Here is a 24,760-nt window from a genome sequence, read left to right on the forward strand (position 1 = left end):
TCAAATAAATAAATAAAATCTTTAAAAAAAAAAAAAAAAAAACTCACGTTCACATTTCATGAAGAAGCTAACTGAGAATCAGGTCGAAAGGCCAGTAAAGAACGGAGTGCAGCGGCTGTAATGTGCGGAACTAGATAAAGGCAGTGACTTCACCTCGCTGCGAATATACTATAGGCCGCTGAATGAATTGTTCACTTGAAAATGGTGACTTTTGCTATGTGAATTTCACCTCAATTAAAAAGAAAGTCATAGAGCAAATACTTGAACCCTGATCTTCGGGACCCTGGAGGCTTAAAGTCTATGATTAAGGAAAAGGTGCCAGAGGGGCGCCTGGGTGGCTCAGTCGGTGAAGCGTCTGCCTTCGGCTCAGGTCATGATCCCGGGGTCCTGGGATCGAGCCCTGCATCGGGCTCCCTGCTCGGCGGGAAGCCTGCTTCTCCCACCCCTGCTCATGCTCGTTCTCCATCTCTCTCAAATAAATAAATAAAATCTTTAAAAAGAAAAAAAAGAAAAAGGAAAGGTGGCAGAACATGGGAAATAAAAAGGGGGAGAACCAAGCGGGTAGGAAATCAACTGTGCAAACATGACAGTAAACACCCAATGCCACACACCGTGTCAAGCTGCGGGGTTAAGTAGATGTACAGGCCCATCCTGGAAGCACCCACAGGACATACAGCACCGTGTAAAGACTATCTAAGATGCGACATCAGAGCCAAAATGAGGAAGGAGGAATGAATTCTGAAGGGAAGCTTTCCAGCCAGCGAAGAGCCCACCAGCCAGAGAACTAGGAAGGATGCAGGGCCGCCTGCAGAAGTCAGCATGGGCCCTACCGTAGGGCCTGAAGAAAAAGGCACCCACTCAGCATTCAGGGATGTCTGCTGGGTGCCAGGCACCATCTTAGGCACTGGGAATTCAAATACTCAAAAGTCATGGTCCTGGTCCTCATGGGACTCACAATAAAGAAAGAAGATAAAACCAGACAAATATCTTGGAAATCAATCTACTGTTAAAGGTGGCTAAAAATTTGGACTTTGTTCCTGATGTTTTTAAGCAGGAAAGTGACATGAAAATTTCAGTAACTTAGAAAGAAGTGAGAATTTGATGAGAGAAAGGAATGAAAGAAGACCCATTAGAAAGCCATCTGTATATTCAATGCAATCCCTATCAGAACTCCAATGGCACTTTTCACAGAAATAGAAAAAACAATCCTAAAATTTGCAAGGAACAAGAGACCAGGAGTAGCCAAAGCAATCCTGAGAAAGAACAAAACTGGATGTATCACACTTCCTGATTTCAAACTACACCACAAAGATACAGTCATGAAAACAGTACGATACTAGCAGAAAAACAGACACATTGACCAAAAGGACAGAATAGAGAGCCCAGACACAAGCCCTCTCATTTATAGTCAACTAATATTTCACAAGGGAACCAAGACTCAGTGGGGAAAGAATGGCCTCTTCAACAAATGGTGCTGGGAAAACCAAAGAAATGCTTGCAGGACAATGAAATTGGATCTCTACCTCACACCACTCACAAAAATTAACTTGGAATGGATCCAGGACTCCCAACACCTGATAAACTAAAAATCCTAGAAGAAAATATAGGGAAGAAGCTCCTCGACGTGTGTCCCAGAAATGATTTCTTTGGATCTGACACCAAAAGCACAAACAACAAAAGCAAACATCAACAGAAAGGGTGACACTACATCAAACTAAAAAGCTACTCTAAGCAAAAGGGACAATCAACAAAATAAAAAAGCAACCTACGGAAGGGGAGAAAATATGAGTAAGCCACTTATCAGATAAGGGGTTAATATCCAAAATACACAAGGAACTCATACAACTCAATAGGGGAAAATAACAATAATAATAATAATAATAATCTGATTAAAATGGGCAGAGGAACTGAATAGACAGTTTTCCAAAGAAAACAAACAAATGGCCAACAAGTGCATGAAAAAGTGCTCAACATCACTCATCATCAGGGAAATGCAAATCAAACCACACAGAGGTATCACCTCACACATGTTAAAATGGCTATCACCAAAAAGGTAAGAGACAGCAAGTGTCAGTCAGGGTATGGAGACAGGGGAACCCGGAACCCTGTGCACAGGTGGAATTATAAGCTGGTATAGCCCCTATGGAAAGCAGTATGCAGAGTCCTCAAAAAATTAAGAACAGAATTACAATACATGATCTAGCAATCCCATCTGTAGCTAAACATACAAAGGAAATGAAAAGAGGATCTTGAAGAGGTATCTGCACTCCCGTGTTCACTGAGGCATTATTCACAACAGCTATGATATTGAAGCAACCAAAATGTCCATCAACAGATGAACAGATAAAAAAGATGTAATATGCATATAAAATGAAATATGAACCACCCACAAGAAAGAGGGAAATTTTGCCATTTGTAACAACATGGATGTACCTCGAGGGCATTATGGTAAGTGAAATAAGTCAGAAAAAGATACTCTATGATCTCACTTATATGTGGAATCCAAAAAAGCCAAATTTAAGAGAGTGGAATGGTGGCTGCCAGAGCCTGGGGGTGGGGGAAATGAGGAGATACGGGTCAAAGAGTAAAAATTTCCAGTTATAAGATGAGTAAGTTCTGGGGATGTCAGGTACAGCACGGTTATTATAGTTAACAATACTGTATTATATACTTTAAAGTTGCTAAAGAGAGTCAATCTAAGTATTCTCACCAAAAAAAAAAAAAAAAAGAAATGGCAATTATGGGATATAATGGAGGTGTTAGCTAAAGCTATGGTGGTGATCATTTTGCAATATATATCAAATCAACACGCTGTACATCTTAAATTTACACAATCTTATACATCAATTATATCTCAATAAAGCTGGATAAAACAAAGTGTATGCAATGGTTCACAAGAGCATTAACACAGGTGTGGATTCAGGTGAAGCAGTGGGAACAACAGAGAGAGCAGAGGTCAGATCAGGAAGAGCAGTGTGTATGGTTGGGGTTTTCAAGTGGCTGTGCGGTAAATGACATTGATTCATGTAAGGGGCACAGGACAATGCCTAGACTATAGTAAATTATCAATGTTACTATTATTACTTTTTATATTAGCTTCAGCACTCAAATAATAGTGACTTTACTTTCTAAATTTTAGAACCCCCCCCCTCACCAGTGGTAAAGAGAGGTGAGAGGAAACCAAACCAGTAGACAAACCACACTAAAGACAAGAACAGGGCTTGTCTCTGTGTTCTCTGTCGATACAAAAACCTTTCCCAAATATGGAAGGAATAAGTAAATGAATAAAGGAACAAACAAACAAGTAAACACAAGAAGAGCAATGACCTCCAACTCCCAAACTCTAAAAGACCAGGAAATGGGAGCACCTGGGTGGCTCAGTGGGTTAGGCGACCAACTCTTGGTATTGGCTCAGGTCATGATCTCAGGGTCCTGAGACTGAGCCTGCCTCAGGCTTCACGCTCAGCAGGGAGTCTGCTTGGGATTCTCTCTCTCTCTCTCTCTCCCTCTGCTCACGTGCTCACCTGCGTGCATGCTCTCTCTCTCAAATAAATAAATAAATATTTTTAAAAACCACCAGAAAATGATTCATTAGCTGATCTACAAAACAATTTCAGAAAGATCTGTTTTCAGGGGCGCCTGGGTGGCTCAGCCATTAAGCATCCGACTCTTGATTTTGGCTCAGGTCGTAAGATTGAGCCTCGTGTCAGGCTCTGTGCTGGGCGTGGAGGCTGCTTAGGATTCTCTCCCTCTCCCTCTCCCTCTCTCCTCCTCCCCCCCACCCCCTTGTGGCACACGTTCTCTCTCTAAAAAGAGAACTAAAGTTTACCAAGGAATATACATTGTTCTAAGAACCAGAATATTTTATCTTCATGCTATCCCATAACCATGTTTCTTCAAGCTGAAAACTCTGTAATTAAAGTCCTTGTGCTGCTTTATTTTCCAAGTGGGTTTTGTCTTTTTGCAGCTGCAGAGGCTTCTGCCAGGACCCCTCCAATGTGAGGCATCGAGGACCCCTGCTTGTCAGTACGTCCCCATTCACAGGTAGGCAACCTTTCTCCTCCTATAGTGGTCTCTTTCAGATCAGAAATTCCACAAGAATGGCAGGTAATAAAAATGCACGTCTTGGCCAATTAAGAAGTAACATTCTTAGCTTTGCACAGTGGCGGTATCGTAGCCAATGAGGTTTATCCGAGGCACGAGTATTGCTAAAAAATAACATTCTTTGCTACAATTATGTATTTCCTGTCCAATCTCCCTATATGCTAAAATATACAGTGCTTCTGCTCTAATACAATTATATACATTACCGAAAGATCCCATGTTTTACAAAATTTACTACCAAAAAGAACAGTTTCAGAAAAAATTGGTTTGGGGCATTCCTCTCAAAACCTGTGGAGCTTCAAAACACAAAAAAATAATAACTGATAACCTGGAGAGTTAATCTGACCACCTAGGCAGGTGGCTGAGCATAGCCAGTGACTAATTCAGCCAATATTAAAAATAAATAAATAAATAAAATAAAAACAACAGGGGTAAGATACAATAATGCTTTAATTAGAGTAATACTGGCAGACACCCAGGCACAGGAAGAAGCATAACCTGCTCTGAGCCAAGAGCCATGAAAGGCTGACTGTCCCTGACCAGGGAGGGGGCCCAGGGCCAGGTAATCCTTCTGATCACTGTCAACACACACATACGCACACACACACACTCACAGCAACTGACCTTTTTCCTATCCAACTCAAGTTCAGAATTCTACTCCCCCTACACTCATTCCCTTTGCCTAGGAAAATCTGTATACACCAACACAACTCTGGCCCTTTTGACCAATTACGTATGAGTGGACATGTCTCCCAGAACAAAGCACCTGGTATTTCATGCTGTCCTCAGAGAAAGTGATCTGAGCCGACTAAAGTGTCCTTAGAGAGGTTGCCTGCACATTCGTGAGCAGAGGCAGGTGAAACCAAGGGTGAAGGCCTCCACAAACGGAGTTTTCCCCATCCTATAACCAGTCCTTTTACCTAGAAAGAAATAATTCCCAGAGAAAGACGTGACCACAGAATCAAACCAACAGAAAAATGCAAATACTTACATATAATATGTTGGATAGAGTCCTTCAAAATACCAGCAATGTTTTTTGGCCTCTGTGCACTGAAAATAGAAGAAAAACGGTCAGTGGAAAGTCATCTGCATATTGTTAAGAAGATCGGACAAAAAGGCACAAGGATGGATGAACTGATATACCTTGAAGTGTGGAAAGCAGAGGGTTAGGGGAGACAAAGAATCAGAGGGAGACCCATCCCCACGATGACTTTTTTTTTTTTTTAAGATTTTATTTATTTATTTGAGAGAGAGAGAGAGCAAAACAGAGCGCACAAGCAGGGGGAGGGGCAGAGGGAGAGGGAGAATCAGACTCCCTGCTGAGCAGGGAGCCCCACACGGGGCTCAATCCCAGGACCCTGAGATCATGACCTGAGCCGAAGGCAGACACTTAACTGACTGAGCCACCCAGGTGTCCCCACGATGACGCCTTTAATTTCTTTAATTTTTTAAAAGGGAAGAAAACAGGAAAACATCAATTTCCCTATAATTTTTCTAGTCTTTTATATCCCTAAAAATACGGGCATGACCAGTTCATTAAAAAGGTAAACTAAAGACAACCCATTTTTTTAAATTCATATGGTCCCTTATTTCAAATATCTAAAATATGCTAAAAATAAAATATGACAAATACTTCCATTTTCCCCAACTGTCATTTCTGAAAGGTATTTCCCACAGTTTTAACATTTCTAGATCTTTATATTTCAGAGTATTCCAAAAGCCATATTCAAATCATGGATCTCCCGGTGGGGATGTACATCTGCCGGGCTTTGTAAATCAGGATTCATTTGCCAGCATCCATGGCGCCCCCTGCCCTCGTTCCCAGGAAGGAGAAATGGACGAGGAGGACAAGGAAAGATAACAGAGCCTCCCCAGTGCTTTCCAAGGAAGTCTGACACTGGACATGGAGGGCAGAGCAGGTGTAATGCGACCCTGGTGGACTGGACTACCTCACACACCTCCAACAACCGAGAGTACGTGCACCAAGTGCTGAGTGAGAGCTCCAAGGGGAAATGCTCTCATGGACCTGCACAAGATTTCTCTAAAATTCTTCAGCTTGTGCTATCATTTTTTTTAATTCACAACTTCCCACATTCATGATCCAGTTCATTGGACCCTATGTATAAACAATAGCTTCAAAATATTATAGTGCAAAGCTACCGGCAGGAAAACAAGGAAAGGCATAATGAAAACTAAGCTTTCTTTGGGGAAGGCAGGGGCTATCTCACCCAACCCCCACCCCTGGGCATCCTTCCTCTGCCTTTTCCAGCCCTAGCAGATGTATGGCAATGCCCTCCTGCAACAGTCTTCCTGACAGTTACAAGGAAGTTTCAGAAACAGACCCCAAGTGTAAAGCTGAGTGTCGAGGGAAAGGTGAATGCAAATATTATGTGTTACACTGGCTAAATCAGATGGGTTATGAAAAGAGCGTGAAACACTGGGTTTTTTAAAATGTGCTTCAGGACATTCAGAAGCACACTCAGGCAGTCTGAAGTGACCCAGTTTTATTAATGGAAAATCAGTTTAATTTAGACTACGTTAGTTCCTGCCCAGTTCAAGAAATGAAGTTCAGACAACCGAAGAAATCAATTTATTTTGGCAAGGAAGAGCAATTTCAGGTCTCTGCCCTAAATTACAGTTCATTTCACTGGAGTCCTCTATGATAAGCTGAGAAACCAGGTCGTTCTTCCAGGTAGCATGTTAAATGTTTCTTCTTTATTCTCCATCCCTACTGGAGATAGGCACACTTTTCTTTGAACTTGACACCCAACTCTCCCCAGACTGTCCTTTGACCACAGGATGGCAGAAAGAAAAGCCAATCAAGACAGAAGATCCTGCTCCCAGATCTGCCATGACCAGGCTGACCGACTCTGGGAAAGGCCGCGCTCCCTGACCTCAACACCCAGCTGCCTGCATGGTGGTGGTATGGGACATACAGAGAGGCGTGTATGGAATCGATGGGAATCCATGTATGTATGTATGTAGGAGCTTCAGAACTACAACAGGGTATATAAAAGCAGTGAATCATTACGTACAGTACAACTCCCAGACACTCTCCTGGGGAGCCTGCTTCCCTCTCTCCCTCTGACACTCCCCGCCCCCTGCTTGTGCTCTCTCGCGCCCGCTCTCTCTCTCTCAAATAAATAAAATCTTTAAAAAAAAAAAAAAAAAAAGAAAATTTTATGGTCACGTTTCCTGAAACAGAAAACACCTTGAGAACTGAGCTACCTACCACTAAAACATAGTTTCATTTTATCGTTACTTCAAATTAGTTTAAGCTTTTGAAATTTGCAACTATCCATGCAACTTCTCATCATTTTTGGTAGCTGGACTTTTACAACGGCTTTCTTAGTAAGGAATGTTAACACTGTAATAACACACACATTATACTTCACTAAAGATAAAATGGGGTATTATTCCATTTTATAGCTGGATAATAGGAAGAACACAGAATCACATATTTCATTACTCAACTGAAAACACTGAATGAGGACTAAGAAGTCCTGGGAATTTTCACTGTCGAGCCTTTCCTTCGCTAAATGCTTGTTAACCGAACCCCAGGTGTCAAAATCAGCTTGCACACCAATCCAAGAGCCTGACAATAAAACTGAAGATTAGGTTCCATAGGACAGGAGGTGGAGAGGAAAATCCCTACTACAAACCACCCAGGGTTGAGAGCCAGGTTCTGCCAAGTGGAAGTCTACCGGCAAACCCTATAAATTCCAATCCCCAAATCTAGCATAAGCACTAGGATTCAGGGCAGAGCCAGAGAGCTGGAACTTCGGATATGTGGTCAAAATGGGAGTTTGTGAGGGATGCGTAAGGGGGAGGGAGGGGTTTCCAGAGCATTCCCAAACAGTGGTGAGCTCTCACAAGTGACCTCATGAGCAAGCAGAGGGGTGGATATAGGAAGAGGCAGAAGAAAGGCACTGTGCTAGGGTCCCCTGGAAAAACACCCAAGTCAAGAGGAACGGATGGATCCGTCCCACAGAAGAAAGACGAATCAAAACCTAGAGAGCTGGGTTCTCATGCTGAGAACTTACCAGTCATGGTGCCAGTCAGTCTGGACCTCAGCCTTCTTATTTTTAAAACAGGACAGACTCCCGTGCTGAATTTATAAGATGGCTTTATAAATTAACTGAGATTGAATGCATCAAATGCCTGGCCAGATCAGGGTATAGTTTACTGAATCTCACACCCAGCCAACAATTCTATCTCTAAATGTGTGTCCTGAGTCAAGCTTTCCTAATTCTCTGAAACAAATGACTTCCAAGACTCATTTTACTGTGATTACCTATCATCTAAAGAGAAGCAGTGCTTCCAAGCCTCTTGAGAACAAAGATTCTATGTATATAGTACATTACATTTGCATGGAAAGTTTTCTAAAATCACCCTAAAATAAACAAGCCCCTCTCTAAAAAAAAATTTCTAAGTATATAAACTAAGAAAAAAAAAATCTTTTCAGGGTCATGTCCACCCTAAAAGTAGGCCTACCCATTCTACCATAGTTACTGCCATGATGCTATCATGGGTTCTTAAAGGATTGGCCATCTACTGAAACAGAAAATATATTTGTTAGGATAAGTCAGGTCAGCTGCTCTCTGTTACTGATGGGGCATCCTCAACAGCCAGGGTGCTCTAGGGTTTTGGGTAAACAGTACGCTCTCAGTGCACTCATAACGTAATACTCCTTCCGTGTGTACAATGAAAGTAATAATAAGCATAACCATCTATTTCTCAAAGAGATCATAAAGAATAGCAACAATTTATAAACTATTAACAAAGTAGAATATATGCAGGATTGTGAGAAACCACGTCGTGTAAGGAGCAATTCAACCGAGGGTAATCTAAGAGTTAGCCTAGAAAGGCTTGTAAGACATCTGTAGTCAGGGAAGAATCCCAGTGATCTATTATTCAAGGACTAGGATATTTATAAATGTAGCTGAGCTCTCCTAAATATAGTCATCCATATTTAGCCAGGATCTAAATAAGCCCAAGGAACAAATCCTTGCTAATCCCCAACAGTAATATAAATTATTCTATGTCCATCTGTGCTGAACATAGGAGGCCCCAGACACCACCATTTAATAAAAAGGCACATCCTTTTCCTGATCCAAGGTAAAAGAAAGGTTGCACCACAATAACAAACGGGTGACTCTGAGAGAACTGAAGCTGTCTGTGACTTTGGGACACACCCGAGTGAACAGTGAAGGGACGAAAGGATTCAAAACACTATGGATTTTATCAAAATTCCACCCTTTCTCCTTCTGTTCAAAGGGCGGTGGGGCAGGATCTTTAAATGAGTAGCAAACTGGTAACCTAGTGCTTCACTAACAGAACGAATCCCACCGACATCTGGAAAGCAAGGACCCTTTTTTTTTTTTTTTTTTTTAATACTTATTTCACAAGTGTGTCCTGGGCAAATAAGTTCACAACTTGCTTCAAAATGGGAGGAAGGCCCTAGGAGGGTCAATTTGATGAGTCTCTTTGTCAAAGGGGAAAGATGCCCTGCTGCGCCCCGGTGCTGCCTTCTCATTCACCAAAGGCTGAACTTGAGACACCCGCCCCGGGTCTAGGCTGCAGTCAGTTCCAGCCCAAGTGGAGTGGGCACTGCCACTCAGCACAGACTCTGAACAAAGGGAGCCTCCTGGATGCTGGCAGTGTTGGTGCTCAGGACCAGGGACAGAGGCAGAGGGCAGGGAGAGTCCTTGTTGAAGTCAGAGCAAGAATTTATGGAGGCAGTAACATATATTGCATTATTTGTTTCAGGGGTACCGGTCTGTGATTCATCAGTCTTACACAATTCACAGCGCTCACCATAGCACATACCCTCCCCAGTGTCCATCACCCAGGTAATTATAGCAAGGTCTCTGAATTTCAAATAATATATAGGAGTAAACACACTGGAGTAAAACAGGAGTAAAAATTCCTGTATTGGAATTTTAATCAACTTCCTAAGTGCTAATTACTTAATCCTTTGGCGTATGGACATTTTCTTTTTCAGAACATCTCATCTCCAAGGAACGTTGATTTTTTTTAGAAATAAGAGTATGAGGCTTCTCACAAGCATCATTTATTAAAGGAAAGAAAGCTGAGAAACTCTTTAAACAATAGAAATAAAAGATCCTCTACTGGGGCGCCTGGGTGGCTCAGTTGGTTAAGCGACTGCCTTCGGCTCAGGTCATGATCCTGGAGTCCCAGGATCGAGTCCCGCATCGGGCTCCCTGCTCGGCAGGGAGTCTGCTTCTCCCTCTGATCCTCCTCCCTCTCATGCTCTTTGTCTCTCACTCTCTCTCAAATAAATAAAAAATAAATAAAATCTTTAAAAAAAAAAAAAAAGATCCTCTACTGTCTTACATTAGAAGTCAATCAGCCATTCCTATATTGCCAGCAAATAATCATTAGAGATGTAGCACTGTCTAAAGATTCTAGGGGCACGTAGACAAGACACAAATCAGGCCCAGCTGCATATCCCTGGGAAAATTCTGCAGACTCTCATAACTTATTCTGAATACAGTCTCCTTGTTAGCTTTATCTACTCAACAAAAGAATGGTAGGGCAGCTTCATCAAGGTCCTTAATGCAAGTAGGAAAAAATCCTCATCTCCAGGAAATGAAAATTAATCAATAACCAAAATTAAAAGGCAGACAATAGAAGAAACTATTCAAATATAATAAAGTTAATATCTTTAAGCAATCAAGAGCTTATATAATTCAATAAGAAAAAGATAAAAATCCCAATAGGAAAAAAAAAATAAAAGTAACAGATATGACAATTCTTCAAAGAAGAAACACAAAAGGTCAATAAAGCTATTTAAGAGATAAAATCCACTAGTAATAAAATAAATATAAATTATAATGGTACGGTTTTCGCTACCAAATTTTTAAAAAGAAAAAAAAACAACCTAGTATCAACTGTTGATGAGGGCATGAGAGAAAAGACATATCATGTAATAGCGTTGGAAATATTATGTCTCAGGAAGACAATTTTTCAATACATATCAAAAAACCTTGAAATGCACTACCCAGAGCAACCTACACATTCAATGCCATCCCTATCAAAATACCATCAACATTTTTCACAGGGCTGGAACAAACAATCTTAAAATTTGCATGGAACCAGAAAAGACCCCTAATAGCCAGGGGAATGTTGAAAATGAAAACCAAAGCTGGGGGCATCACAATGCCTGACTTCAAGCTATATTACAAAGTTGTGATCATCAAGACAGCATGGTACTGGCACAAAAACAGACACATAGGTCAATGGAACAGAATAGAGAGCCCAGAAATGGACCCTCAACTCTATGGTCAACTCATCTTTGATAAAGCAGGAAAGAATATCCAATAGAAAAAAGTCTCTTCAATAAATGGTGCTGGGAAAATTGAACAGCTACATACAGAAGAATAAAACTCGACCATTCTCTTACACCATGCACAAAGATAAACTTATAATGGATGAAAGACCTAAATGGGAGATAGGAATCCATCAAAATCCTAGAGGAGAACATAGGCAGTAACCTCTTCGACATCAGCCACAGCAACTTCTTTCAAGACACATCTCCAAAGGCAAGGGAAACAAAAGCAAAAATGAACTTTTGGGACTTCATCAAGATAAAAAGCTTCTGCACGGCAAATAAAACAGTCAACAAAACATATAGGCAACCCATGGAATAGGAGAAGATATTTGCAAATGACACTACAGATAAAAAGCTGATATCCAAGATCTATAAAGAACTCAAACTCAATGCCCAAAAAAACAAATAATCAATGTCAAGAAATGGGCACAAGACATGAACAGATATTTCTCCAAAGACATACAAATGGCCAAAAGACATGAAAAAATGCTCCACATCACTTGTCATCAGAGATATATAAATCAAAACTACAATGAGATACCACCTCACACCAGTTAGAATGGCTAAAATTAACAAGACAGGAAACAACAAATGTTGATGAGGATGAGGAGAAAGGGCAACCCTCTTAACACTGTTGGTGGGAATGCAAGCTGGTGCAGCCACTCTGGAAAACAGTACTGAGTTTCCTCGAGACATTAAAAATAGAGCTACCCTATGACCCAGCAATTGCCCTACTGGGTATTTACCCCAAAGATACAGATGTAGTGAAAAGAAGGGGCACCTGCACCCCAATGTTTATAGCAGCAATGTCCACAATAGCCAAACTGTGGAAGGAGCCGAGATGTCTTTCAACAGATGAATGGATAAAGAAGGTGTGGTTCATATATACAATGGAATATTATGCAGCATTCAGAAAGGATGAATACCTACCATTTACATCGACGGGCATGGAACTGGAGGGTATTATGCTAAGTGAAATAAGTCAATCAGAGAAAGACAATTATCATACGGTTTCATTCATATGTGGAATATAAGAAATAGCACAGAGGATCATAGGGGAAGGGAGGGAAAACTGAATGGGAAGAAATCAGAGAGGGAGACAAACCATGAGAGACTCTTGACTCTGGGAAACAAACTGAGGGTTGCAGAGGGGAGGTGGGTGAGGGGACGGGGTAACTGGGTGATGGGCATTAAGGAGGGCACATGATGTGATGAGCACTGGGTATAATACGCAACTGATGAATCATTGAACACTACACCTGAAACTAATGATGTACTATATGTAGGCTAAGTGAATTTAAATTAAAAAAATAAAAACCCTGAAATGCACCTAACTTAAGGTTTGGTTAACAAAATTATAATACATCCAAAAGATGTATTAGTAGGCATATACCATCAAATTCTAGAAAAATATACAATTGTATGGGAGCACTTTGCTAAGAAAAATAAAGCCAATAAAATAGCATAACTGGGATAGCATACATTTGGTATACATCACAGTAGAGGGGAAATAATATGTATAGATATATGCCAAAGTAATGACAATAAGTTACGTTTTTGGTGGCATTAGAGAGGATATTTTTCATTATTCATTTTGGTAATCAAATTTCCAAGTTTTCTTACATAATTTCTGTATGGAACATTTTGTTTGTAAATTTCTGTTAAATTTTACTTTAAAAAGCAGATCACTGGGGCACCTGGGTGGCTCAGTCAGTTGAATGTCTGCCTTTAGCTCAGGTCAGGATCCCAGGGTCCTGGGATCAAGCCCCTCATCGGGCTCCCTGCTCAGCGGGAAGGCTGCTTCTCCCTTTCCTCCCTGCTCATACTCTCTCTCTCTCAAAGAAATAAAATCATAAATAGATAGATAGATAGATAGATAGATAGATAGATAGATAGATAGATAGATGATAGATATCAGATCACTTACAGCCTAATAAAGTAGACAGTGGGCATAAAGAGACATTTAAAATGAGGAAATATAATTGGTTAACAAAAGTGAACATTATTCTACTACAAATTAAATAAAAATGAACAAAGTTTGTGAAAAATAATATACAAAGCTAGAAAGGGTGTATTGAAACAAATACTCATACAGTCAGCAATTAAAACTGTATTTATAAAAAGTTTAACATCATGAAAAATGTTCATTTTATGCAGTCATTTTAAAAACATATTATATACATTTAATTTTAACAATGTAAAAAATATGTATTTTTTAGGAAAAATGGGACAAGTCTAAATTTATAGTGTTATTTTGGGACAGTGTGCTTTCTTTTGGGTTACTTTGCAAAAATCTCTTTACCTGAGCCTTAAATTCTTCTAACAATATTCAGAAGCTGTTGCGGCATGATGCAAAGGGCACATGAGTCCTAAATTAGTTTAAAAGAGGGATCCACTGAAAGACTCGAGACCCTTAGGCACACAGGCATTCCTAGTCATGCCATTTGAACACAAGAGTTCTGAAAAACATGTTATTTTTTTAAAACAGTTATCAACATAAAGTTTAATTTATGAGACAGTCATGGGATCCAAGTTCTAGCTCAACATGAGGTTTAATGCATATACCATTATGTTGGAAAACTTACACTCCTATGTTTCTCCATTACTCTCCATGACTCACAACACTTCTGACACCAGATGTGTGGGGGCTTTCCCCTCATCACCAAGTAACTCCGTGACACCAGCTGGGTGTCCTACAATTTAACTCAGTTCTGACACTGTGTACCAGGAGACAGCATTAGATCACACAGGTCAAGAGTTCAGTCCCACAAGAGTGCCCCTTCCCACCTTCCCCCTTGTCACTTGGGCTTCTGATCTACTGGCTATGGATCAGAGGTTCCCACAACCCCCTCCTCAGGTTCCATTAATTTGCTAATATGGCCCATAGATCATTTTACTCACTAGATCGCTGGTTTATTATAATAAGATATAACTCAGGAACAGCCAGATGGAAAAGATGCACAGGGCAAGATAAAAGGCAGGGGTGTGAAGCTTCCATGCCCTCTCTGAACACACCACTCTCCTCAAATCTCTATGTGTTCACCAACCCAGAAGTTCCCTGAACCCAGTCCTTTTGGGTTTTTATGGAGTCTTCATCACGTAGGCATTAGTGATTAAATCATCAACCACTGGAAATCATTCAACCCCCAGCCCCTTTCCCCTCCTGGGAAATCAGGAGAAGGCCTGAAAATTCCATCATATGGTTGGTTCCCCAGTCAACCAGCCTCCCCATCCTTAGATGCTTTCCAAAAGTCAAGTGATTAATATGACAACAGGTGCCTTTACTGGGATGAAAACCAAATACGTATTTCTTAGCATAAATCATGGTATCATAACCATAAAAGTCACCCACCCATTTTCAATGCAGTTTGGCGAGTTTTTAGAAATTTATATACCTTGTGCATTCAACACCACAACCCAGTTTTAGAACATTTCCATCACCCCAAAATGTTCTCTTTTCTTTCTGTAGTCGATTCTAGCTCCTACCCCAGCCCCAGGCCACAGTGATCAGTCCTTTAGCTTTGTCTTCTCTTTTCCACAAGGCTCAATTACATGAAATCATAAACTTATAGCCTTTTATGTCTAGATTCTGTCCATCTAGTTGTTAACTAGATCAGAAGTTCACTCACTGCCAGTGCTGAATACTATTCCATTGAATGAATGCACCACATTTTGTTTATCCATTCATCTGGGCTGTTTCTTTGTTTGGGCTATTGTGAACAAGGTGCTATGAATATTTGCATGCTGATCTTTCTGGGGACATATGTCTTGATTTCTTGGGCACATACCCAGGAGTGGACGTGCCAGGCCATCTGGTGACTCAATGTTTAGCTTCTTTAGGAATCTCCACACTGTCTTCCTCGGCAGCTAAACTATCTTCCATTCCCACCTGCCGTGTGTCAGGGCTCCAGTTCCTCATCCACAGTTGCTATTACCTGGCTTTTTGAGCTCAACCATCTGATACTCTACTGGTATCCTGTTGTGATTTTAGTTGGCACTTCCCTAATGACTAATGAGGCAGAGCATCTTTTCACTCTAGCTCCGTTTCTGCAATGCCTATTCTCCTCCGGGTACTCTTCGTATGAAATCTCACTGAACAGCCTAACAACTCTGGGAGTTAGGCGGTGTGTGTACTTACAAGCAAGTACATGAAGGTCTCAGATAGGTGACTTCCCCTGGCAAGGTAACACAGGAAATGAGCAGAAAGTTGGGGTCTGGATAAGGTCTGCCGGTTTCTAACATCTGTGCATTTTTTTCTGGCGCTGTACAGATGTTGCAATTTTCTGTGTCACAATAATTCAAAATCCCAGTCTGTCACATCTCTCTCGGGGAGCCGGAATGAAATTTATTTCAGGCATTACTTCATTGCCTAGAAGAAAACTAAAATGATGACTGAAACCACATGAAAGACCCCGCTTCCAGGGCGCCTGGGTGGCTCAGTCGGTTTTAAGCAGCTGCCTTCGGCTCAGGTCATGATCCCAGGGTCCTGGGATGGAGCCCCACGTCCGGCTCCCTGCTCAGTGGAAAGCCTGCTTCTCCCTCTCCCTCTGCCTGCCACTCGGCCTACTTGTGCTCACTCTCTCTATCTCTCTGTCAAATAAATAAATAAATAAAATCTTTAAAAAGAAAGACCCCACTTCCATCCTCCCCAAAATAAACTTTCCGAGTCATTAGAAATTAGACCTTAGAACACCCCTCAAGTCTCAGCACTATCACTGACTGCATCTCCAAGAGCAAAATAAAAGACACGAGCACTTAGCAGCGTGGCCAAGACTCGGCCAACCTGCCACGAACCCCCACAAACCCAAGGAGCCCAAAGCCTGTCCAGGGGCCAAACCAACCACCGTCATGCTCAGGAAGTGTTCTTAGCTGCTAAAAAGACACAGAGGTGGTACTTGCTAGCACAGCACAAAGGGAATACACAAGCTGCAGCCAAAAAAGTTTATGTGACAAATTTTCCAAATGCCACGAAACATCATTCATTCAAAAAAACTGATGACTGGGAGATTTAATTAGAACGGTCTGAAAGCAGTGATAACAGATGGAAATAGTAGAGCTACTGTTACTTGCTGGCAACAAATGAATATAATCAACCTTAGTCATGGGCCCAATTCTAAAAAAAACATGGAGCAGAGATGAAACCTTTGGATACTCTCCCTCAGGGCCTAACCCAGGAAGGGCCCCCCTTTCAACGTGACTGCAGAGGACAAGAGCTACGTCATGAGAAAGTCAACAGCTCGGCTCGGCAACGACCTGATCTATAACGTGGGCACCCTGCTCGGATGCCATATATCACAGGAAGTGACTGAGCATAGTGAAATTCAGTCGTTTCCGACCTCATCACACAGTGCCCCCCAGATGGATAACACACATACACTTAAAAAGGCCACTCTTCTCCAGTTGGGCCTAAATCTTTACCAGCAGATCCAAAACTTAACCACCAGACTGATGAGAAAATATCAACTTCTTATCTTTTGTTGACAGAAATGCCTAGAAAGGTTAATAAGCACAGCAGCTTCAAGGGTAAATAAGGGCTTCCTAACTTAGGCTGTGTCCTAGCCTCCCCGTGTGACTTATACTTTAGACGGAAAGTATGTTGGATTCTCTGATAGCATTTAAAGTGCTCAAAGTCTGGATTCTAACTGTAAGGAGCTCAAGAGCCTAAAAAGAGCTGAGATTTGGCTAAGCACAATGAGAGGCTGAACGACCGTGGGGTCGCCCATATTCAAAAGGCGGTCCAACTTACGCCTCATCTCATGCCAAGCACCTCCAGCCCATTCTTTGTCCCCAGAAAGTCCCACACCGTTGTTCCCTGGGTCTTCAAGTTACCAGGGCAGCCCCACATTAACCCCCCGGCACCCACTGCAATTTCACCGAACAGCGACTCACCCTTCAGGTCTCAACTGCAATATGAATTTCTTCCTAAGTCTGAATGGAGAAGGAGAACCCTGCGGACCACCCCCAATACAGTCTGACCCTGCCATTTATACATTCTGGACTTCTCCTCTGTAATTACATAGAATTTTAGTAACTGAGTGTTAACTGGGGCTCACCACCCCTTATTCTCCTAAACACAAAGGCAGGCACATATCAGCGTAACTCAGGTTTGGTTCCCCAATGCCACTACACTGCTTTGCACGTACAGGGTACTTAACACGTGTGTTTAAAGAATGAAAGGCAATACGCCCCCGACACAGTCCCCAGGTATGTGCTCTGAGGGACCTGCCTTACGCACCTCTAACCTGCAGCTACACTCAACTCGTGCTGAGCGTTTTTACCTCATCCTCTTGATGCTCTGTTTTTGGGTACGTGTAACCGTCCCAGAATTTTCCTCCTTACCTTTTCTCCCGTTGAGTATGTGGGGTGGGGGTGGGGGATGAATGAAAATAGGAAGGAGAATGGCGGAATTCTGGTCTACAAGGAAAACAATTCTTTGTTTTAAATGTTGCAGACAGCAATGGCATTCCATCCAAAACACCACATTTCTGGAAGAATATCAGAAAATTTTTTCATCGCTCTGTCTCCTAACTCTGTCAGCTATCATTTCTAATAGCTGTCACTGTGTCCTGTTTTTTATTTATTTATTTGACAGAGAGAGAGACAGCGAGAGAGGGAACACAAGCAGGGGGAGAGGGAGAGGGAGAAGCAGGCTTCCTGCCGAGCAGGGAGCCCGATGCGGGGCTCGATCCCAGGACCCCGGGATCATGACCTGAGCCAAAGACAACCGCCTAACTGACTGAGTCACCCAGGAGCCCCTGTGTCCTGTTTTTTAAAATCTATGATGGAGGGGCGCCTGGGGGGCTCAGTCGTTAAGCGTCTGCCTTCAGCTCAGGTCATGATCCCAGGGTGCTGGGATCGAGCCTCCCATCAGACTCCCCGCTCAGCAGAAAGCCTGCTTCTCCCACTCCCACTCCCCCCCCTGCTTGTGTTCCCTCTCTCACTGCGTCTCTCTCTGTCAAATAAATAAATAAAATCTATGATGGATATCATTTTGTGTGGGGATTTTTTGGGGGGGGTCGATCGGGGATGAGGAAAGAAAAGGAACATGACACAGTAGCATAGTGAAAAAGCAAATGCAAGCAGATGGCAAAAAGCATTCTACAAACATGTGGCAGACAGACATTCTTTGGTGTTTTCTAGTTCAAATATCTAAATTCCACTGGTCTGTCTTGGCTTCATTTCTCATGTATAATTTTCTAAACCCTTGTCGTGGCAAGTGCGCGGTCCTGCGATGGTCACCAGCAGCACGTGCCAGTTCTCAATCACCATGGTGAGTAGCTGTGTCTGGGAAGCTGGGGCTGCCTACAGCTTTACCCTGGTTGGAGGCATCTCTGTCTCCATCCTTCGGAGCCCGATATTCAATACTTCCACTGACTGGGCTTCTGCTTTTGAGCTCACTCTGCAGTTACCCCATTTCTGACCTAACGAACCCCACACTTCTCCATGGTAGCTCTCTTGCACGTGTCTTGACCACAGCAAAATGCCAGGATACAATGCTGTGCAGGGCTCTGTCACAAGCCAGGGGCCTTTTTCCAGTGGCCCCCTGGCATCTTGACCATGTGCCTGCAGGACTGTGAGACTCAGACATCCAGAACGGAGAGCCCCCACCTATCCCCCGACCCTTGGGCTCCCTATTTCCAAGAATAGCACTGCCATCCACCACAGCACAATCAGCCGAAGGCTGCGCCCACTCCGCCTCTTCTTTTCACTCCACCCCACGTGCTCCTCAAGCTCTGTCCCTCCCCAGCACCTCTCTCCTTGGTGGCAATCGAGGCCAGGAGGCAAGTGGAAAGAGCGTGTAAGCTTGCCTGTGGGGGAGGAAGAAGATGAGGATGCAGGAGGAGACCAGTGGAGACAGGAGAGCAGAGCTCCAAGCTGGGCAGACATCCTCGACCTTCCACGCCTCAGAAGTCCTGGCTGAGCGGCTGTTGACACCGTCCTCGCCTCCCTCACTTCTCATGACACTTGATCACGCTCAGATGGCTACACAGCACTCTGCTCAAGACAACCCAAGAGAACCTAGCACAGCACATCAAGTCCTTGCTTTGAAATCTCCAGTGGCTCCCCATTCATGACAGTGTCTTTCATTTTTTTTTTCTTGAGGTCACAAACCCCTTTCTTCTGAATACGATTTTATCCTGTATAGAGCTTCCTCACACAAACACACAAAAGTGGGGGCGTTCCTACGGCACAAACTTCTGTTCGAACCCTGAAAATGCCTCACTGGCAGATTAAACTCGAGACTCACAGGGAAGGTCCTGCCTCAGCCTGGCCATGCCCCCTCATTCACCAGTGCCTCCTATCTCTGCTCCCTCCTCAGCCACCTTCCATCCACCCGCCTCCAGGGGGCAAGCGCCTGACTGATGGCAAGCCTAGATCCTCTCTCTCTCCGCCTGCAATGCTCTTCCCTGGAGTTTCCATTATGTGGGGCTTGGAAGAAAACTTCCTGAACTTCCAGAAAATGAGATGTTACTTATTCTCCTTGGGGCTATGACTGAGATTTAATAAAACAATAAGCACTTAGGCATTCAAGGGTTTTCATGTGCATTATCTTCTTTTTTTTTTAAGGTTTTATTTATTTGACAGAGAGAGACACAGCGAGATCGGGAACACAGGCAGGGGGAGTGGGAGAGGGAGAAGCAGACTCCCAGCTGAGCAGGGAGCCCGATGCGGGGCTCGATCCCAGGACCCCAGGATCACGACCTGAGCCGAAGGCAGATGCTTAACAACTGAGCCACCCAGGCGCCCTGTTGTGCTTTATCTTCTTATTTGGTCCTAAAATGTTGCATGAATGGGCAGGCTCCTCAGCCAGGAGGCATGGTTAGCCCCGTGCATGCTGTCCCATGATTCGATCAGAAAGGGGCTGCCCGTTTGTGGCCACCATCCTGCAGCCGGTCTGAGGCCGTCTCCAAGAGCCTTCGTTCTTTCCCTGGTGACAGTGCACTTTTCACACTCTTGCCCACCCACCTGCGCTAGAGTGTCTAGCCTCTTCTCCCACAGACCAGGCCTCTGAAGTTTAAGGGCCCTGCCTCGTTCACCCTATTAGCTCCAGTTTCTGGGCCAGGGCAGGGGTTCAGGAAATGCTCGCCTCTTCTTCCTCTGCTTGCTCAAAAGTTTTAATTTGCTTTGACTAAACAGACGGTAGTTTGGAAACTGGCCCTGCTTGCTTTCCAGTTAAGACCCAGCCAGGCAAGATTTCATGTAGCGAGGACAGAGAACTTAGAAAGCGCCTCATATGCTGTCGGAGGGGCTGAGGGAGACAGAGATGGATAAAATGCCATACTGTCTCTGAAAGTTTTCATGAGGGTAAAAAGGTAAGAATGATGGGAATCATATGACACGTGACAGAGGAAAAAGGTTGGAAAAACAAAGCACTGGTAGTCGAGGAACACAGAGATGAGCGGTAACAGGGGCAGGGCATCGGCCACAGGGAAAGGGCATGCGTTACCTACCTGGATTAATGCAGGCACCCAGCTTCACTCTCAGCAGGACAGGAAATTCACTATAACTACCCCGAATGTTAACAGAAAGTGAACAGAATGAAATTCAGACAGTGTGAAATCCACGGCTCTTGCAGCAGAACTGCCTGGTTATGTCTAAGAAATTTGGAAGGTCCAACAGAAACTCTAGTCAGAAGCTTCTGGAGGGAAGGGGCTGGCAGTGGACTGAATGCAGATGGTTAATCAAGAATTTTTCAACTGACCCTAATTATCTAACCGGGCAGGACTGTAAGAACCCCTCCTCCAGACCAAGCGGGACCTCCATGGAAAGAAAGGCTGCTCCTAATTGGCTCTGATACTCTCTTCGCTGCTCTGACAGCTTCTTCTGGTTTCCTCAGGCCAAACCCACATGCTTTTCATCCTGAGCACTCAGAGTGCTCGGCTGTCTCACGGAAGATTGCGCCAAGCATCTCACTGAATCCCTCCCCTCAGTAAGTCTGATGGGCACGTTAGCTCACATATTATACCCAGGGCTGTTTTTACTAAGAGAAAATCTACGTGAGCCAAACCCAGTAGGAACAGCTTTAGGCTTTTTTTTCTTTTTCTTTTTAAGGATTTATTATTTGAGAGAGAAAGAGAGAGGGAGAGAGAGCATGCGAGCAAGGGGAGGGGCAGAGGGAGAGAAACCCTCAAGCAGACTCCCCGCTGAGTGTGAAACCCAACGCGGGACTCAATCCCACGACCCTGAGATCATGACCTGAGCCCAAATCAAGAGGTGCATAACCAACTGAGGCACCCAGATACCCCACAGCTATCAGACTTTTGGGCAAGTGGAGGCACGCAAGTCAGACAACGTAACTCCGCATTTGAGTTTTCAGGAAGGTAACATACAACACCCCCTACGATGCTCTCCTTTCTGAAGCCCAAGCTTTGAGCCAGGCTCCAATTCAACCATCAGCTAACCAACCACCTGAACATGTGAGAATATCCTGTGTTCAGTTCAGCGCTGCACTGGCTGGCCCACAGCTACTTGCCATTGATTAGGTCACACGGATGAAACCAATTACAGCATGATCATCAATAAAATGCTGGGAATACCCTCATCCATTAAAATATAGATAACAATATCTACCTCACTGACGGTATTATAAGGATTCAGTGAGGATACAATGTTTTGTAAAAGCACAAAAAAATGGGGCTGTCCCTGCTTGCCCAAGCCAGTAAGAAACAATCATCTCCCAACAGCTCCCACTTCTTCCCACTTCAAACTATGCCAAAGCATTTAAAGGAAAATCCAATTCTCAAACCACCCGCAAAAGTTCACCCTCCTAAAATCCACTCAGTAAGCACTAGCAAGTGTTGCAGGCTTTACCAGGTCCTAGGTGGAGGCCTGGATACATCCGAGCAGTGATCTGCCCACATCCTTCATCGCTCTCCTTAGCTCCTTTCCACAAGCCGATGAGGAGGCGAGAGGGCCCCACGTGGGAAACTGCAGCTCACAGTGAGCCGGACCCAAACATGAGCTCCAGCCTAACTCAGTCACCGCGCGCTGCCTTCTGCCTCCCCCTCAGCTTCCCTCAGACCTCCCAGGCTTCAAGACACCTCTCTTCTTTAGCTGCCAGGGTGGAGACTTTTACTGCTAATCTAGAGATTCCGTCTCCAGGACCTGCTCACTGTAAAAGTGTTTCCAGAACATGAACTACTGAAAAGTCTATTACTACAAACCAGAATGGGTAGGTGCTATTCACAAATGCTATCTCTTAACACAATCTGCACTTGGGACAGCTACCTGTTTCCTACTTGGAAGTATCTTCTCTAACTAAGCTACACTGGTCTTTCCGTCTGTCTCCAAGCCCAAGCAAAACTTAGTCATGATCCATCCAGCCTCCAAAGTAATACAAAGATGCAAAGAATAAGTTCAACACCCTGAAATGGACAATATATTTGGGTCTTCTTCTTTCCTTTTTTTTTAAGAGAGAGAGCACACATGCAGCGGGGGGGGGAGGGGGGGGAGGGTTAAGCAGCCTCCACACCTAGCATGGAGCCCAAAACAGGAACACAGTGCCCAGTCTCACGACCCTGAGATCATGACCTGGGCCAAAATCAAGAGTTGGATACTCAGTTGACTGAGCCACCCAGGTGCCCCTATTTCGGTTCTTTTCTAACTAATGTTCAAGTATTTTCTCAAAATCTGAGTATGAGCTTTTCTTACCGAGCTGCACCCAAACCACATACAATTAATCATACTACCATCCGAATCCTCACAATTCCGCAGCCAGCTGAAAATGACTTAAGCTATGACCTTTCATGGTTTAATGACATACATAATAATCCACTAATGCAAACTTGCAGAAGAGGATGAGATAGACACTTTTCCAAAAGTTTCACAGGGCACTGTGTGTAACAGCAAAAAGCTAGAAACTACCTAAATGTCCATCAAAAGAGAGCTGATTAAGTGAGTCATCATCATTCACATAAAGGAGCACTCTAATTCTAAGGGGAATGCAGTGGGTTTATACACATTGATATAGAAATATCTCTAAGAAATATCTCTTAAGAAAAAAAGAAGAAACAAGATGCAGAACCCTGTGTCTAATATGATCTGTGTACTTTTAACAAAGTATCTGAGTACATAAATTAGAAAATAAAAATTCAGAGGGCTGCAAAAGAGACTAGTCGTAGCTCCCTGTGCAGAGAAGGTCTAGGGTTGGGGAGGTAATAGGGAGAAGAGAAGCCCTCACCTTCTGCCTAATACCTTTTTTAACCATATACACACATTCATTTTGTTTAAAAAATTAAAACCATCAAATCAATTATCTATAAAGAGCAAGATCAACATAGATGAAATCCCCAGATAAGAATGCCATTTCAACTGGTATTCACCCCTTTACAACAAAGCTTCAAACAAACTGAATTCAGTTTCTCCCTATTCATCTCTCTCCACCCATCCTTAAAACAAAACTAATGAGCTGTGAAATGGCCAAAAGGAAGACAAAGGCTCTGAGGGATTCACAACTGGATAATCAGCTCCTTCGTGGGTGAGACCCACTGCTTACAGCGGACCCTGCTGTGGGGAGAGTTCATGTTCTCCCACAACAGACTGTGAGGTCTTGAAGGACAGAAGTCTCGGTATTCTGCCTTCTGGCCACGGTCCTGGGACAGCAACAGCCTCAGGCAGGCTCAAGAAATGGTTGCTCAACCAACTATATGGATAAATGGATAAGGATAAATGGATAAGCATGATTATACACATACATACGTATATGCATATATCACACAAAATTGCACACGCACATGCGTGCACACACACACACAGTCCCCCATGTGATGGAAAAGCTACTGAAAAGGGTTTTTTTGCGGGGGAGTGATGAAAATGTTCTTAAACTGACTAGTGATTCTTGCACAACTCTGTGATTATACTAAAAACCACTGAATTGTACACTTTAAATAAGTGAATTACATGTATGTGAATTATATGTCAATAAAGATACTATATTTTTAGAGGCAAAGGATTTGAATAGACATTTCTCAAAGAAGATATACAAATGGCTAATAAGCACATGAAAAGATGCTCAGCAGCATTAGTATTAGGGAGAAGCAGGTCAAAACCACAGTGAGATAGCACTCCACACTCCCTAGGATGGCTATGCTAAAAAAGACAGACAATAACACGTGTAGACAAGGATGTGAGAAATCAGAACCCTCATACACTGCTGGTGAGAATATAAAAGAGTATAACCGCTCTAAAAAAAATGTCTGGCTGTTCCTCAAAGACTAAACAGAGTTACTCTATGACTCAGCAATTTCACTCCTAGGTATTAATATACTCAAGAGAAATTATAACATACCCAAATGTTTGTAG

At 43.2% G+C, this 24,760-nt stretch overlaps 1 protein-coding gene and 1 pseudogene across 1 annotated transcript in view; one reads left to right on the forward strand and one right to left on the reverse strand.

The window, feature by feature from the left end:
* The window catches only part of VOPP1 (VOPP1 WW domain binding protein), a 108,245-nt gene that overhangs the window by 56,043 nt on the left and 27,442 nt on the right, over positions 1–24,760 (reverse strand). Inside the window, exon 2 of the mRNA XM_021703715.1 lies at positions 5,096–5,154. Coding sequence (XP_021559390.1) covers positions 5,096–5,154 — 59 coding nt within the window. The remainder of the gene's footprint in view (positions 1–5,095; positions 5,155–24,760) is intronic.
* LOC123326472 lies at positions 4,152–4,264 on the forward strand (annotated as a pseudogene).

The sequence above is a fragment of the Neomonachus schauinslandi genome, chromosome 12 (genome assembly GCF_002201575.2).
Source record: "Neomonachus schauinslandi chromosome 12, ASM220157v2, whole genome shotgun sequence".
NCBI classification, from domain to species: Eukaryota; Metazoa; Chordata; class Mammalia; order Carnivora; family Phocidae; genus Neomonachus; species Neomonachus schauinslandi.